The sequence below is a fragment of the Trichomycterus rosablanca genome, chromosome 5 (genome assembly GCF_030014385.1).
Source record: "Trichomycterus rosablanca isolate fTriRos1 chromosome 5, fTriRos1.hap1, whole genome shotgun sequence".
NCBI classification, from domain to species: domain Eukaryota; kingdom Metazoa; phylum Chordata; class Actinopteri; order Siluriformes; family Trichomycteridae; genus Trichomycterus; species Trichomycterus rosablanca.
In genome coordinates, this window is record NC_085992.1 from 47,439,686 (window position 1) to 47,457,440 (window position 17,755).

Genomic DNA, 17,755 nt, shown 5'->3' on the forward strand with positions numbered 1-17,755 from the left:
TGTTCTCCCCATGTCTATGAGGTCTGATTTTTCCCCACAGTCCCCAAAGATGTGCAAGTGAGGTGAACTGGAGATACAATGTTGTCCATGACTGTGTTTGTAAACTAAAGAAACCAGTAACTACCTGTCCTGTCAAGAATGTAACCAAAGTGTGTAAAACATGACGTTAAATTAATAAAGAAATAACATTTGAAACTGGTGCTGCACTGGCCCAGTTGTTGGCCTGCAACCACAGAAACTCGAGTTTGAGTCTCAGCTGAAACTCATGCATGCTTTGGGTCTCACCTGCGACACACCTGCCAGAGTCTAAGTAAAGGCCAGATCAGAAATCACATCCTTGCTACTGCAACAGCGACTCCTACTGTCGGGTTAAGGTGCCCGCCCGTACATGGACCAGAGGAGTACAGAAAGCATAGCATGATCATCTGCACACACTAAAGCTCTCTGCTGATATCTGCTGCTGACTGGTGAAAAGATGTGATTAGCAGCTTTCTATGTAGGACAGTTGTAGCCTAGTGATTGAGGTACTGGACTAGTAATCAAAAGGTCACTGGTTCAGGCCCCACCACTGCCAGGTTGCCACTGTTAGCACTTGAGCAAGTTCTTTAACCATTAAATGCTTAAACTGTGTACTCTCACAGTACTGTAAGTCGTTTTGGATAAAAGCGTCTGCTAAATGCTGAAAATGCAAATGTGTAATGACAGATCAGTGTAAAAAAATGGGTCGCAAAAAAAATAAAATAATTCAAAAACGAGTTTTAACAAACACATAAATACAGAATATACTTGTACACGAACACCCCTTATGGAGGATTCATGTTACATCTTATAAACCACAGTGGGAGCAGATTGCCACCATTTTTTTTTTCAGTTAAATATATTTTGTTTGTTTTGATGCATTGTTTATGTTGTGTGCGTCTCGGTAAAAATCATGGACAAAATGTTGGTCACTTGAAAAAAATTAAAAAAAAAAAAACCTGACATAAATGACAACTAAAGGACAAAAAATATAATATCCACTCAGTTAAATGTGTGTTCTCATTTACATTTGAAAGATATCTCTATATCTTATTTGGGCGGCACGGTGGGTAGCACTGTCGCCTCACATCAAGAAGGTCCTGGGTTCGATCCCCAGGTGGGGCGGTCTGGGCCCTTTCTGTGTGGAGTTTGCATGTTCTCCCCATGTCTGTGTGGTTTGCTCCGGTTTCCTCCCACAGTCCAAAGATGTGCAGGTGAGGTGAACTGGAGACACTAAATTGTCCTTGACTGTGTTCAATATAATACAATTTATATTAATTAATGTAGAATTGTTTTTATATACAATTACTGTTCCTCACAAACTAAAAATTACTTTTAATATTTATTTTATAATAATTCTATTGTGCGCAGGGGGTGCTGGAGCCTATCCCAGCTTTTCAATGGGTGCAAGGCACACAGTAACACCCTGGACGTGGCACCAGTCCATGGCAGGGCAAACACACCAATGTTTCTCATTTATTAATAAAATAAAATAAAATATTTTTTTACAGTTATCGTGTTTTACTTTACAGTTAATATAAAAATATTTATATTGGAGAACAGCCTGATATGGTTTGATTTATTAATGTCAAATTATTTTTATGTTCTTACTACAAAGCTAGCGCAGGCCGTTTCCTGCCAATTATCCTAACCACCACCAGAGCAGGCAGAAACAAAACAACAAATAAGCACTAATTAAAATTAATTTGTTGTTTTATGTTGTAAGTTTATTTAAAAACACTGAAATAAAAAAAAAAACAGTTAAAATCAATATAAAAATACAACAAAAGCCACAATTTACTTTTAGTCAAGTCATTTTATTTATATAGCACTTACAATAGACTTTGTCTCAAAGCAACTTCACAGACTCAGACTATTAGTGATCATAAGTTTGCTGGTTCAAACCCCATTGCTGCTAAGTTGCCACAGTTGGGCCCCTGAGTAGGGACTTAAACGCTGTCTGTTTTTTTATATTATTAATCAGAAAATTGCTGGTTTAAGTCCCATTGCTGCAAATTTGCCACAGTTGGGCCCCTGAGCAAGGACTTAAACGCTGTCTGTTTTTTTTAATTAGTAATCAGAAGGTTGCTGGTTCAAACTCCATTGCTGCAAAGTTGCCACAGTTGGCCCCCTGAGCAAGAACTTAAACGCTGTATGTTTTTTTGATATTATTAATCAGATGGTTGCTGGTTCAAGTCCCATTGCTGCAAAGTTGCCACAGTTGGGCCCCTGAGCAAGGCAAGGCAAGTTTATTTGTATAGCACCTTTCATACACAATGGCAATTCAAAGTGCTTTACATAAGGAAAAATAAAAAATTAAAAGCATTAAAACATTCCTGAGATCTAGAACCTCAGAAAGACTTCTTGCAAACATTTAGTTACAATTAAAAACATGAAATTCAAACAAGAGAGATAAAAATTAAGAACTTGAAAAATTAAAAGAAAATATTGTAAAATATACCCTACAATTTGGTAAATACGAAATTAAAACAAGAGAAATAAGCAAATAAAACATAAAAACTAAAAGAAAATATAGTAAAATATACCTTACAGTTTAGAGAATATGGAATTAAAACAAGACTAAAAGAAATATGGTAAAATGAGGGTAATAGTAAAAATATCGAGCTCAATCATAGGCACAAGAAAAAAGAAAAGTTTTTAACCTGGATTTAAAGATTTCTATGTTTGCGGAACATCTAATATCTCCTGGCAGTCTGTTCCAGTTATATGCAGCCCAACAACTAAATGCTGCTTCACCATGTTTAGTTTGGACTCTGGGCTCTACTAGCTGACCTGAGTCCATGGATCTAAGAGATCTACTGGGTTTATATTCTCTGAACATTTCTGAGATGTATTCTGGGCCGAACCCATTCAGTGATTTGTAGACCAGTAGCAGCACCTTAAATTCTATTCTGTAACTAACCGGAAGCCAGTGTAGAGATTTCAGAACTGGAGTGATGTGCTCAGTTCTCTTTGTCTTGGTTAAAACTCGTTCTGAATGAGCTGTAACTGTTTAATGGTCTTTTTGGGAAGTCCAGTTAAGAGACCATTACAATAGTCCACCCTACTGGAGATAAAAGCATGGATGAGCTTCTCTAGGTCTTGTTGACACAGTAGACCCTTGATTTTGGCTATATTTCTAAGATGGTAGAAGGCTGTTTTGGTGATGGTTTTAATATGGCTGGTGAATGTGAGATCTGAGTCTATTAGAACGCCAAGATTTCGGACTTGGTCTTTGGTTTTTAGAGCCCGGGAACTGAGGTGTTCAATGACACTAGACCTCTTTTCTTTGTTGCCAAACACGACAATCTCTGTTTTGTCCTTATTTAACTGTAAAAAATTCTGGCTCATCCATTTATTGATGTCCTCTAAACACTGACACAGTGAATCTATTGGGCTGTAATCATCTGGTGAGAGAGCCAGATATATCTGTGTGTCATCTGCATAACTATGGTAATCAATGTTGTTAGCCTGTAGCATTTGGCCTAATGGCAGCATATAAAGATTGAACAGGAGAGGTCCGAGAACTGATCCCTGGGGGATTCCACATGTCATAGCCACTCTGTCAGATTCATAGCTGCCAATAGTGACAAAGTAACTGCGGTCTTTTAAGTAAGACCTGAACCAATTAAGGACTGTTCCGGAAAGTCCAACCCAGTTTTCCAACCTGTCCAGCAGTATTCTGTGATCTACAGTGTCGAAGGCTGCACTAAGATCCAGTAAAACCAGAACTGATATTTTACCTGAGTCACTATTCAGCCGTAGATCATTTAACACTTTTATGAGAGCCGTTTCAGTGCTGTGGTGAGGTCGAAAGCCTGACTGAAATTTGTCAAAAGAACCACTGGAATTCAAAAAACTGCTGACTTGATTGTAGACAACTTTCTCAATGATCTTAGCTGTGAAAGGAAGATTTGAGATCGGCCTGTAGTTGTTTAACACAGACGCATCCAGAGTTCTCTTTTTTAGGAGTGGCTTAATGGCAGCTGTTTTAAGTGATTTTGGGAAAACGCCTGATGATAGTGAGCCATTAACTATTTGTTGCAAATCAGTTTTTACAGAGTTAAAAATAGTTTTAAAAAATTCAGATGGCAGCATGTCGAGACAACATGTCGATGATTTAAGATGCTGAACTGTTTTCTCCAGAGTTTTTTGGTCTATTGTATTAAATTGTGACATAATAGTCATGTTATTTTTAGGTGTCTGTAGGGGCAGCATGGTTTTATTGTTTGACTGAGTGGAGTTAATGGTCAGTCTAATAGTTTTGATTTTTTCACAGAAGAAATGAGCAAACTCATTACATTTCTCTGTGGACAGAAGTTCTGGCGTGATCTGTTTTGGAGGATTTGTAAGCTTGTCGACCACGTTGAATAGAGTGCGGGTGTTGTTGATGTTCCTGTTAATGATCTTAGAGAAGTGCAGCTGTCTAGCCCTGCCTAACTCTGAGTTAAAACTACAAAGGCTTTGCTTATAGAGATCATAGTGGATTTGAAGTTTAGTTTTCCTCCACTTACGTTCAGCTCTCCTGCATTCTTTTTTCATAGCCATTACCATCATTGTGTTACGCCATGGTGCTTTCTGTTTGCTCAACGTTTTCATGACTTTTACCGGAGCAACCACGTCCATGACAGTCAATATTTTCACGTTAAAGTTATCCAGGAGTTCATCAACTGACTCTGCAATTAAAGTTGGTGATATAGCTATGGCCTCCATAAACCGAGAACTAGTACTTTCATTTATATTCCTTTTCTTAACAGAAACAGAGCTAGTTTGAGCATCTGGAGTGATCAGCATTTCAAAGAAGACACAAAAATGATCAGAGAGGGCCAAGTCCTTGACCAAAACAGAGGAAATGTTAAGACCTTTAGAAATAACTAGATCCAGAGTGTGCCCTCGAGTATGTGTAGGCCCTTTCACATGTTGCAATAGACCAAATGTGTCAAAAAGTCCAAAAAGTTCTTTGGTGTTGTTGTCCTTGTTATTATCTAAGTGGATGTTAAAATCCCCAGTTATGATGAAAAAGCTGTACTCAGTGGAGATAAGTGACAGTAGTTCAGCAAATTCATCTATAAAATGTGCAGAGTATCTTGGAGGTTTATAAATGGTTAAAAATAAAATTTTGGGAGTACCCTTTAAAATAAAACAGAGGTATTCAAACGACTTAAAATTGCCAAGTTCAGTCTTTTTGCACTGGAATACATCTTTAAATAATGCAGCTACTCCTCCACCTTTCCTACCACTTCGACACACATTCATAGAACTGAAGTTTGCTGGTGCAGTTTCATTAAGAACAGTAGCACTGCTGCCTTCTGCTAACCATGTTTCAGTTAGAAACAGAAAATCTAAACCGTAGGATAGAATTATGTCATTCACTAAAAATGATTTGTTGGCTAGAGATCTAATATTAAGCAGAGCTAGTTTTAAAGGAACCACAGGAGCCCCTGGGGCAGCCCGAGGTTGTCGTGGTACAGGTAAGAGGTTAGACTGGTTGACTTGATATGCTGAATGTGTTCTATTCTTTCTATTTCTAATCAACACAGGAATAGAAAACATTTCAGACATACTGGGTCCAAGCTTACTCTCCGAACTGTTGTCAGTATCATATCTGCTATAGCAAGGACCCTGAACACATCACAACGTGTTATCATTGTTTTGTATTCTGCAGCCGCTGTCAGTAGCACTCGCTGAACATTCTGAACTCTGTACAGCCAGAGTAGATGAAGTACAAGGCTGCTGTTGACGATGTTGAAGTGGCCTCAGAGCGCGGGGGGGAATGGGGGGAGGGGGTGCCCTGGATTTTTTTGGGTGAAACCTGTGGACTGGCTGAGATGGAGTGTGAGAATTTAGTCCCAGCACACACCAGTTTCTCCATTTTCTCTGTAAAATCCATATGTGGGGGTGATGTTGATGAGATAGAGAAGTTGGAGGATGACTGTGATGTCGCTGCTGCTGACTGCTGTGTCACTGTCTGATGATGAAGGTCGTAATAGCTTTCATCAAGAGTCAGAAACTCAGCCTGAGCTGTGTTTTCTAGTGATGGGGATTGTATGTTTGATGGTCCTTCATGGTTCAAAGCAGGTGAGGGAGGTTGAGGAGGCACGAGCAGGGACTTAAACACTGTCTGTTTTTATATTATTAATCAGAAGGTTGCTGGTTTAAGTCCCATTGCTGCAAATTTGCCACAGTTGGGCCCCTGAGCAAGGACTTAAACGCTGTCTGTTTTTTTTAATTAGTAATCAGAAGGTTGCTGGTTCAAACTCCATTGCTGCAAAGTTGCCACAGTTGGCCCCCTGAGCAAGAACTTAAACGCTGTATGTTTTTTTGATATTATTAATCAGATGGTTGCTGGTTCAAGTCCCATTGCTGCAAAGTTGCCACAGTTGGGCCCCTGAGCAAGGACTTAAATGCTGTCTGTTTTTTTGTATTAGTAATCAGAAGGTTGTTGGTTCAAGCCCCATTGATTGCTGCAAAGTTGCCACAGTTGCACCCCTGAGCAGGGACTTAAACACTTCTGTTCTCTTTCATATGATCCAATTTTTAGTTTTTAATTTCTTTGTCCCAAGCCAACATTATGGTCTCCTTCCCCTCCACAGCTAGGATGCGTTAACCAGTCAGTGCGTTGTAGAGCCAGCCCCAAGCCTGGTCAAATAAAGAGGTTTGTGTAATGCGTATGGTCCGAACTCTTCTGTACCTTCTTCTTATGTACTGCCCACCTAAACAGGAACAGAACAATTATTATTATTATTATTATTAACATTAGTTTCTATACATAACTACTATACTGTGTATATTTAGTATATACATAAACATTTACTCTCTACACACTCCACCCACCACACTTACCCTGTCTATTGTCCTCCAAATTGTTTCCTATCTGTGCCCCTCCTAACTCTCTATTGTCCTCCAAATTGTTTCCTATCTGTGCCCCTCCTAACTCTCTATTGCCCTCCAAAATGTTTCCTATCTGTGCCCTTCCTAACTCTCTATTGTCCTCCAAATTGTTTCCTATCTGTGCCCCTCCCAACTCTCTATTGCCCTCCAAAATGTTTCCTATCTGTGCCCTTCCTAACTCTCTATTGCCCTCCAAAATGTTTCCTATCTGTGCCCTTCCTAACTCTCTATTGCCCTCCAAATTGTTTCCTATCTGTGCCCCTCCTAACTCTCTATTTTCCTCCAAAATGTTTCGTATCTGTCTGATGTCCTCAGCTATTCCTTCCAGCTGTGTCCTGTCTGCCTGTCTCATGTTCTGTGGAATGTCTTCCACCGGCTCCGTCTGCACCGCGACATCTGCGGTGCTCTTTGGTGCTTTACCCCATTTCTGGTAAAGCAGATAACAGCCGGCAGCAGCAGCAGCTGTAACGCCGACCGCGACGCCTCCCCATTTAAAGGCACTGAACGCCATTGAAAATACCGTGAACGTGCGTGATAAATCGCCGCGTGTGTCTCGCTCGGGTGTCGGTGAACGACTGATGGAGGATCGTCCTCTCTGCTCTATTTATACCCTCCGTGGAGTGGAATTCTTGCTACGTCACAAAGCTAGCACTAGGTAGCACGTCATCCTAATAGACCGCTGAAGTCGTGCGTCATTCTGTAATCCTCGTTATGCGGAGAATTCAGTCACCCCCCCCCCCTCCCGTTTCCCCTTTAACGCGCATGTTTTTAGCGGTATGTTCTTTTTTTACATTTAATGATGTATGTCACGTAGTTTGTAATTAAATACATACATTAAAGTGATACTACTGTCAGAGGTTTTATTGCTCCACCGCAAGTCAGAGGTTTTCACACTGCTGTCCTCAGCCTTGCTGTCAAACAACTAGAATTAACGTGTCAGATTTATTTGTATATATATCCTAATACAGGATATACTGCTATTTAGACACTAGTTTGTTTCGTCTCGTTTTGTCACACAAGATAAAGTTTTGGTGCAGATACGAATAAACTATATCACACAGGACAATAAGCAGTGTGTGTTACTCATCTCAGCTGCACTACCATTTACTTTCAAGAATAGTTTCATTCATGGTGATCTCTCTTCTTCATTTACACTTCACAAACTTCATCCATGTGATTTTAAAATTAACAAACAGTATGTAGAACAAGTTTAACCTATAGATCAGTCCATTACACTAACAACACAGGGGGGGAACAGATTTACCTGGAGACCTGGGGAATATGGTTCCCCACATGTATATTACTGTGAGATGATTTTTTTTAAATTGCAAACTACAGGCACACACATTTTAAGAACAAAACATTTGTATTAGAAATTAGAGTTAAACTAAATTATGCATATATTACAATTATTCAAATATATAATAAAGAAATCCACCTCAATGCAAAGTAAAACCTAAATACTTGAAAAATTAACATATTTATAGCTCAATAAAAAAAAAAAAAATTTTAACTAAATAAAATAAAATCTAACGTGCAAATGTATTTGGGGATGGTGCCCTGGGAATGACCCATCCATAGTGCACTCCTGCCGTATGTCCAGTTTCCCCAGGAACAGTTCTGGATCCACCACGGGCCATGACCAGGATAAAGCAGTTACTGAACAGAAATGAATGATTAATTTACCATCTACTTTTTAAATATACTAAAAGAGCAACATAAAATTAAATACAGCAACAAGCAAACTTTTTAGAAATAACGTCCCAGTTAACCTTGGACAGTAAAATCTTCCTCTACTGGTGGGTTGCCAACACATGACTGGTGGTACCATCTGTCACATCCATCACAGGCAATCTAAATAATCACACAGTCCTTCAATTGATCAATAAAATGTCACAAAATAGTTTTATGGTTACATAAGACTTCTCAATTACAAGTGTAGCTATAATAGATAGATCACTTTATTAATCCCAGAGGGAAAGTCAAGGACATATATAATAGCATGGTGCAATGAAAAAGCCAATAAAATTAAGGCATTATTACTATTTCTTTTTTGTTCTTAAACTTTTTATTTATTTATTTTTAAACCTTTAAAACAAAAATGTCTCATTACCCATGCAGGTGTCAGCCCTGGATCACTTGGGTTGATGTCTTCCCCACAGAATCGACAAAGATCACTTAAATCTTCTACAAAATTGTATAGACTATAAATCAACTCCAGACTGGATCCATTTTAGAGTATATGCATTTACAACTGTCAATAGCATCCATAATAACATAATTGTTTTTAATCTATCTAAAATAATTGGCATTATTATAACTAATAAGAGTCACAAATAAGTCAACAGACAAATTGGAATTACCTAATTTTGGCATTAGATGCCCATGATCTCGTTAATTAATTAATAGTGTTATAAAACGGATAGTGCCGGTCTTAAAATCTGATTGGCTGAGCCGCGTTCGAAGCCGTTGTAAAATCCCCGATAAACGCACACCTATGACCACCTCACATCATTCCATATTAATATGCCACTGAAAGAAAAAGTGAATGTTATTTTCGCCCTTATGTTGCCTAGCAACACTGTTAACGAACTACCTGGCGTCGCAAAAGAATGCTTTATTGTAAGTTTATACACAATAAATACATTTATGAATTAAACATTGTTGTATTTATTGTATTTTATGTTGACCGCCATTTTATAAAAGCAATAAGCCACTCGAGACCGTGCGTTACTGCTATGATTTATCAAGGGAAAGAAGTTTTAGGCACTCTGCTTATGCCAAAAACGTCATCCACGTGATAAAATCACAGTAACGCACGGCCTCTCGTGGCTTATTGCTTTAATATAAAACACAGTCTGCTTAAACATACAGAACAACACTTTTTGTCAATATATAATGCACTGATCAAATACTCATTGAAAAATGAGTATCATAACCATTTTATAACTGTTACAGTTCCATCAGCAGCATTTACCTGATTCCTGCACTGTAAAAAGTGTACTCTAGTAGTAGTTGAATTAATGTATAATTTTGAATTAGTGTAATTCAGCTTTTTGCTTTACTGATAGCAGTGTAATTTTGTGGATTAAACCAACTTAAAAAATACACTTTGTTCCTCTAACTCGTTTTTCTAGTTCCATTGAAAGCACTTCAATTAGGTTTCTCTTGTGCGTCTGACGGCATGCCGTCAATGCATGATGTCAGACGCGTACGTTCTTTCCAGAGTTTTCCATCTGAAGTCCAGCAGCCATTTTCTCTCGCTCCTCAGAAAAAACGTAAGTCTAATACAAGATATAAATTTTTTTTTGTTAAATAGTGTGTTTGATGTTAGATATAAAAGTATACACGTGGATTGGATATTAAAGTTTTTAAAATAGCTGTTAAAATAGTTATTAACCAACTGTTAACCAAGTTATTCCGTTATTATTTAACAGTTATTTTATTTTATTTTTTTGTTTTTGTATTTCTCTTCTGACAGTGGCGTATTAATATGGAATGATGTGAGGTGGTAGGTGTGTGTATATCGAACGCGGCTCAGCCAATCAGATTTTAGGACCGGAACTATCCGTTTTATAAATCAAAATTTCTTTAGGAAGGAGTAATCTTTACAACCAGTAGTAACAAGAAGCAATGGCCAAAAATGCTTTTTATGTATATATTTTGTGTATTGCTGAGACAAACTTGAAGTTATCCCTTAAGTTGTTGTTAAGTTATCCCTTATCGTCTCTTCTGTGGGCTGGCTTTTTGTTCAAAATGATGGATTTTTGTGTTTAAATGATTGGCTCAACATTTCCCCAAATTATTCATATCTACCCAGATATGCACAGTAAAGTCCATCTCTTTGTATTTCCAGCATTGTGCTCTATGTGGAGTTGCAAAAACTGTGGGAGGGCGTTTTCAAGAAGATCTGAACTGCTCAAGCACTACAAACTGCATCATGGGCATTATGGACGAAGCTATTCCTATCCATGCACTTATTTAAATTGCACATGATTCAAGACCTGGAATGCCTTACTGAGCCACTTGTCAAGAAATCACCCTGCCCAAAAATCCAAACCTGTATCCAAATTCAAATGTCAGGTTTGTGGTTATAATCAGCTTTCTACAGAAAGGGAATATTTTCAGCACCTCTTTCAGCACTTAAAAAATAAGGAGCCTGTAACCTGTGTGTTCCAAAACCAATATCTATGAGAACTTTAAAAGTCATAAATACAGAAAACACTCTGGCACAGAAAATTTATTTAAGATTGGAATAAATTCTGTTGAAGAATCTGCTGCTGCTTGTGATATTTCAGATGGGGAAAGTATAGAGAGCAATGTTGAGTTAAATTCTGTTTTAGACATTGAGTATTCTGAAAACTTAGAGAAGGATATTGAGTTTAAAATTGCTTCAGTCCTCCTTAAGTTAGAAAATGTCCATCTTGTATCTAATGCAGCTGTAGATGAGCTTTTGCAGGAGTTAAACAATTTGATTGGTTGTCATTCTTTGCCGATTACTCAAAAGACTATTAGCCAGATATTACAAGATCATGGATGCCAGTTTGACAAGTCAGTTGTTGAAAAGCTAGCCAGTGCACTCTGTGAGACAAACCCTGTTAAAAAAGCAATTGGTGATAAAGGTCCACTTTCCAGTGCTTGGAGGCGAAAGGCTTACTATAAGAGACACTTTAATGTAGTGAGCCCTGTGGAATATATACTTGACCAAAAGAAAAAAAAGTCATTCCAGTATATTTCAATTTTAAAGTCTTTGCAGCAAATTCTTGACTGCCAGGCAATATTGGATCAAACATTTAATTTACGTACTGTAGATAAGCAGCCAACTTCTGTGCATGTATACAAATCTTTTTTTGATGGTGCCTTTTTTAAAGAAAATAGGCTGTTGTCTGCGCAGGAAAGCATTTCATTGATCTTATACATTGATGAATTTGAAATATGTAATCCCCTTGGTACTTCCAAAAGGAAGCATAAAATTTGTGGTTTGTATTGGATTTTGGGTAATTTGCCACCAGCTTGCAACTCTGCTTTGTCTTCCATTTTTCTGGCTATTTTAGTCAAAAGTAATGATCTGAAGTTCTATGGGTATGAGAAAGTGTTAGAACCTATAATTAATGATCTTGTAGTCTTGGAACAGCATGGGATATTTGTAACAAAGTTGGGCAGAACAGTAAAAGGCACAGTTCAGTGTGTTGTCGCTGACAACCTTGGAGCACACGGTATTGCTGCGTTTGTGGAAAATTTTTCAGGGTCCTATGTATGTAGATTTTGCACTGCAGAAAAGTCAGAGTTCCAGACTAAAGAAGTCAGCAGTGGAGTCTTTACCTTAAGAACCAAAAACGTTCATGCAGAACATTTAAAAATACTTGAAGAAAATGAACTGCCCAGTTATTGTGGTGTGAAATCAACTTGTATTTTGTCAAAGCGCCTCTCATATTTTACTGTTGCCACTGGTTTTCCTCCAGATATCATTCACGATCTTTTTGAAGGAATTGTTCCTTTTGAACTTGCACTGTGCCTCAGTGTATTTGTCAAAAAAAGTATTTCACGTTATTTACATTAAACGAACAACTATCATCTTTTAATTTCAAGTGGGCTGACAAAACTAACCGACCTCATCCTGTTGCTCTCAATTTTGAAAAAAAAAACTGTTGGGGGAAATGCACATGAGAACTGGAGTCTAATTAGATTTTTGCCTTTGCTGATTGGAAAGAGAGTTCCCTGCGATGAGCCAGCTTGGCAGATCTTAACAGATCTGAAGGACATTGTAGATCTTGTTGTCTGTCCCGTTCATACTGAGGACTCCATTGCATATCTTGATTTTAAGATATCTGAGCACAGAGTTAGATTTCAAGAGGTTTTTCCAGACTGTCAGCTTAAACCAAAACACCATTTCTTGGAGCACTATCCACACTTGATTCGTCAGTTTGGTCCATTGGTTGCACTATGGACAATGCGTTTTGAAGCCAAACATAGTTTTTTTAAAAGGGTTGTTCGAAATATCAGGTGCTTCAAAAATGTGCTGCTTTCCCTTTCAGAGAGGCATCAGTATCAGATTGCACATAATTTGCACACATGTACCTTTACCAGACCGCCATTGGAAATGACAAATGTTTCCACTGTTCACATTGATGTTCTTAACAAGGAAATCTCAAATGCCCTGAGACAGAGGTCTTCAGGGATGGACATGGTGTGTTTGGCCAAATGTGTGACTTATAATGGACAGAATTACAAGTGTGGGATGATCTTGATACATGGCTCACTAGGGGGACTGCCAGAGTTTTGTGAAATCATCCATATGGTGATTTTGCAGGACAAGTTGATTTATATAGTGAAGAAGCTCAGTGGATAGTATATTGAACACTATCGAGCATACGATCTTAAAACCTCACCAGGCAAGGAAGTGGAACTTGTTGAGCCACAAGAACTGCTTGACGCATATCCACTGGCAGACTACAAAATTGGAGGGATGCGTCTTGTTACATTGAAGAGATACATAAAAATTTAAAGGGTGAGCTCTATGATTAAGTTATTTATTATGCATGAAAACAAAAGCTAGATTCACTGCACTACTATTGTGCTTTCAAAAATAATTGTATTAAAAGTCCGAATATGTTTCAGTTGTTGCTCTTAATGTTTTCAACTTTCAGTTAAAAAAAAACCAGTTACCCTTCGTGTTTTTGTTATTCTCATTTTTGCATATTTATCTTTTACTGCCACTTAAAAAATAATTGTTATTATTATTTATTTATTTTTATTTAATCCAATGTTTAAGGTAGGCCACTGTACACATTTGTTAAAAAGATGGTAAAATAACCATGTGAATAATAATTAATTATTCACTATGTCTGCTACAGTTTAGTCCTATATTATCATTTACTATCTACTCAGTTGCCAGTTCTAGGCCAATTTGGATAAAACTACTGCAATCTACTACCACAATCCTACATAAATTCTCTCAAAAAATAGTCAGTTTAAGTTTTGAGAGGATTTGCCTCATGTTGAGTCTTACTAAGTTGTTTCTTTTCTCAGACTACCATGGCTGGTAGACTTGCAAGACTGAAGGTGATTTTGGGGGACAGCAACATTGAAAAAATGACACTTCCAAATGGCATACCAGAGTCACTAAACGACCTTCTCGGCATGATAAAGACTACTTTTCAATTAAAGGGCAACATCAGACTGCAATACATAGACTATGAGTTTGGCAATGAATTTTTTAATCTTAATTCTACCACTGAACTTCAGGATTTGGGGACAATCAAGGTAATCCACCAGCAAACAAATCCACCTTTGCGCTGTGCCACTGAGACCACATTATCCCATTCTCTTTCCCATGATTCTGATGACTGTAGATCTTTGACATCAGATGACACAATAATCCTCTCATCTCCCGAATCTCTATTATCTAGAAAACAGCAGTGGCCAGATGACTTTCCAATTCCCCAATTTTCATATGATGCAGAGCTGCAACTACAGAAAGGTAATTCTGAGTACAAAGTGAGTTGCAAAAGGTTGACTCTTAGCTCCCGAATCAAGTCTGATATCTTAAATAGATTAGCAGAACAAATTTACCAATACGAAGCCTACCCAGAAGATGCACATTTCTGTCTAGTTGCAGAGGCCTTACTAAAAAAACACCCTTGTTTGGCAGAACCTGGCTCATTCAATGGCTGCTACGGTTGGAAACAGCGTCTGAAGTACAAAATGGGAAACTACAGGACTCAGCTCAAATTGCAAGGATGTCCAGAGTTGTCAGTAAATTCCCTCAAATCCAAAGCTACTACAGATGCTTTTCCTGCTAAGAAAGTGAAGAAGCCAAAACGAGCCGAAGCTAACTTTTATCCATCATTGCCTGTTGGCGAGACTCTGGAAAGCCTTAAAAAAGAGAGACTTGAACTGCTGACAGATATCTGGATAAGGAACAATGAAAGGGTAATTGCAGGCAAAATGGCTTTTACATTTGCCTACCGACGACAGGAGGTGGTGAACCAAGAGCCAAGCATTAAGGACTTCAAGGACAGATGGCCTGCATTGTTCCAACAGAAAGAGGTAATAGTCACTTTTATGAAGTAATAGATCTCTGTATCTATGTTTTGATATGGTGAGCGTTTATTAATTGGTCATGGGTTGATGTAATTAAGATTAAGTAGAACACTGCTTACTGACAGTTTACATTTTCAGTTTCCATATTTGTCAGGACTTCTTGGTTTACTGAGATTTTGTCCATTCTATATCCAGTGTCATTTGTTTTGTTTCAGATCAATGCAGAGTTCAAGAGGCTCATGGCTGTTCCTCTTGAGGAGAAGTTCATGGCCCAGTTAGACCTGTACTCAAATCAGCTAATCAGAGTCATTCGTGCCAGAGGAGGAGCAACGCGCCAAAAGACTGCTGATATCTTAGACGCACTGGGCCAGGTAGATCTGTCAAAGGGGACCCTGAGTTTCCATAGCTAAGAGTGATGTCACTTTATCTGTATACTTATAGGGTGTGTTCGAAAACCTAGTGAGCTGCCTTGCTGTCTTACTGCCTACATAGGCAGCTGCCTCAGTAGAGAGGATTCTAATAAGTCAATGACTTAAGTCAGGTTATTCGAACGCACTACTTAGACAGCGATTCCATCGGGTTTCGCATTTAGCATCTTGTCATTCAAACCTATGGGATGGGGGGCACAGTGCGCTAGTATGTGAACTAACATCTCCCTCCGTGTACGAAAAATTGTTACATTCACTGACAAGCCCGAACTTGCAAATAAAAACACATGTGCAAGTTTATACAAGTTAAAAAAACAATAATAATTTATTTACGTTTGAAAATAACTCTGTTCGTTTCTCAGCCCCGTCAGCCATGTTTTTATTATTTTTCTGTGAGAGAAAAGCTGCCGCACTGAATGCTGGGATTGCTTTGATCACTAAGGATGCTTCCAATGCTCACTCGTTCTTGAGTCAAAATAACATTAAAATTTTAAGATGCCTAACTAGACAGCTTATTAAGGCATCTAGGATTTCGAACAGCCTCATTCTCGGGAGCGTGCATCAGATGACGTAAAATGCTGTCTATGTAGAGAGCTTCCTAGCTTTTCGACTACACCCATAGAGTATAGTGTTGACTGTGCCTTTTATATGCAGGGCATGTTTTCAGCGACTCAAAAACTGAAAATCATCACTTTTTAAAATTACAATTCTATGTTAATCAGTTTTTAAATGAAGCAAATGTAGTTTAGATGTAGTAATAAGGATGTCTGTTTTGCAATTCATTTTGGTGTAAAACAACCCAAGCTATACAAGTTGTAATTCTTTGTGTAATTCTGCATTATAAGAAAAGGTTTACAGGTCTGTAACTGTTGTACAGTCCAGCCGGAAAGTTTGCACACCCCTTTCACCTTCTCCACACTTTATGTTTGTTATGTTACAGACTTATTCAACAGTACATTAATTTTTTGCCAAACATCTACACATAATGCCCAATAACTACGAAGTGAAAACAGGTTTTTAGAAAATATGCAATTTTATTTTACCGAAAAAAATATTAGGGGTATTTAGGGGTTACATATCTGTAGTGCTGCACAATATTGCTGAGAAAGGTGCTGAGAATGCTTTTCTTATCAAGATTATGTTGTTCTAGACTAATGACATTCATCTTCGGAGAGAGTGTGTCTTGAAAGCTCTCATCATATTCCTGGGAGAAATGCAGATGACCTGATCAAGGAATATGTTGTAAGTTTCAAAAGTAAAATATCACAGATTTATAGTAATTCTGTGAAATAGGTTTTTCTCAGCTGTAAAAATCATAACACCTATAGTTTAGTTGGATTAATTTTGTTTTTTCCCCACAAAGAAGTTGTCTTGGACAAAATGTAATGCTTAGGAACAAAAAAATAGTGAATTGGATCAAATACCTGCAATATCAGACTGTAGTCTGTCTGTCTCTCTCTCTGCATATTTTGTTAGTTTCATTTTACCTTGTTCATCAATGATCAGGACCCCCTTAGGACCTCCCCAGAGCAGGTATTTGGGTGGTGGATCATTCTCAGCACTTTAGTGACCTTGATGTGGTGGTGTGTTTTAGTGTGTTGAGCTGGTATGACTAGCTGGAACACCTCAGTTTCACACTAACACAAACTGTGCAGCAACAGATTAGCTGCTGTCTCTGACTTTACATCTACAAGGTGGACTGACAAGGCAGGTGTTTCTAATAGAGTGGACAGTGAGTGGACACGGTATTTAAAAGCTACAGCAGCGCTGCTGTGTCTGATCCACTCATACCAGCACAACACACACTAACACACCACCGCCAGTGTCACTGCAGTGCTGAGAATGATCCACCACCTAAATAATACCTGCTCTGTGGGGGGTCCTGTTTAGCCTATGAGCTAACTTGTTGATTAGTGTGCTAGTGAACTTAAATTTCTGTACAGTTCTTTACCTATTTCACAGCTATTGCATTACAGTGTAAAGTAATGCTAGTCTTTATCATATTCTGTACTTTAGAATTCTGGTGCAGGCGATGTTCAGAGGGACCTTGAGCAGATCACCATTGCAGTGTTTCTTGTTCGGAGGGAGGGAGAAGGAATTCAGGAGCCACCTGAAGACATTGGCATAGTCATTGAGGGAGTGGAGGTGTTGCATGGACTGACCTCTGTCTCCTCAGCTTGTGCTCTGATTTTAGGTCTTATATACGTACTTTAACCTAGCTTATCCAAAATCCCTTCATTTCACTTTTGATGTGCTCCAGAAAATCATCATGCAGCTTCAGCAGCACAAGATGTCCCCCAAAGTCCAAAATCTGTATGGCAGAATTCAAACCCTGCTGTAACCACACTGATGCAATTGTCTTTAAGCCAAAAGAA

At 38.3% G+C, this 17,755-nt stretch overlaps 1 protein-coding gene across 1 annotated transcript; it reads right to left on the minus strand.

Annotated features, from left to right (window-relative positions):
- Positions 1–5,506: 5,506 nt before the first annotated feature.
- On the minus strand, positions 5,507–7,516 carry LOC134314627 (major royal jelly protein 3-like). Its single transcript, XM_062995294.1, has 2 exons — positions 6,862–7,516; positions 5,507–6,731 (listed from the first exon to the last, which is right to left on the minus strand). The coding sequence occupies exons 1-2, from the start codon at positions 7,418–7,420 to the stop codon at positions 6,622–6,624; spliced, it is 669 nt and encodes a 222-aa protein (XP_062851364.1). The 5' UTR covers positions 7,421–7,516; the 3' UTR covers positions 5,507–6,621.
- Between the last annotated feature and the right edge of the window lie 10,239 nt (positions 7,517–17,755).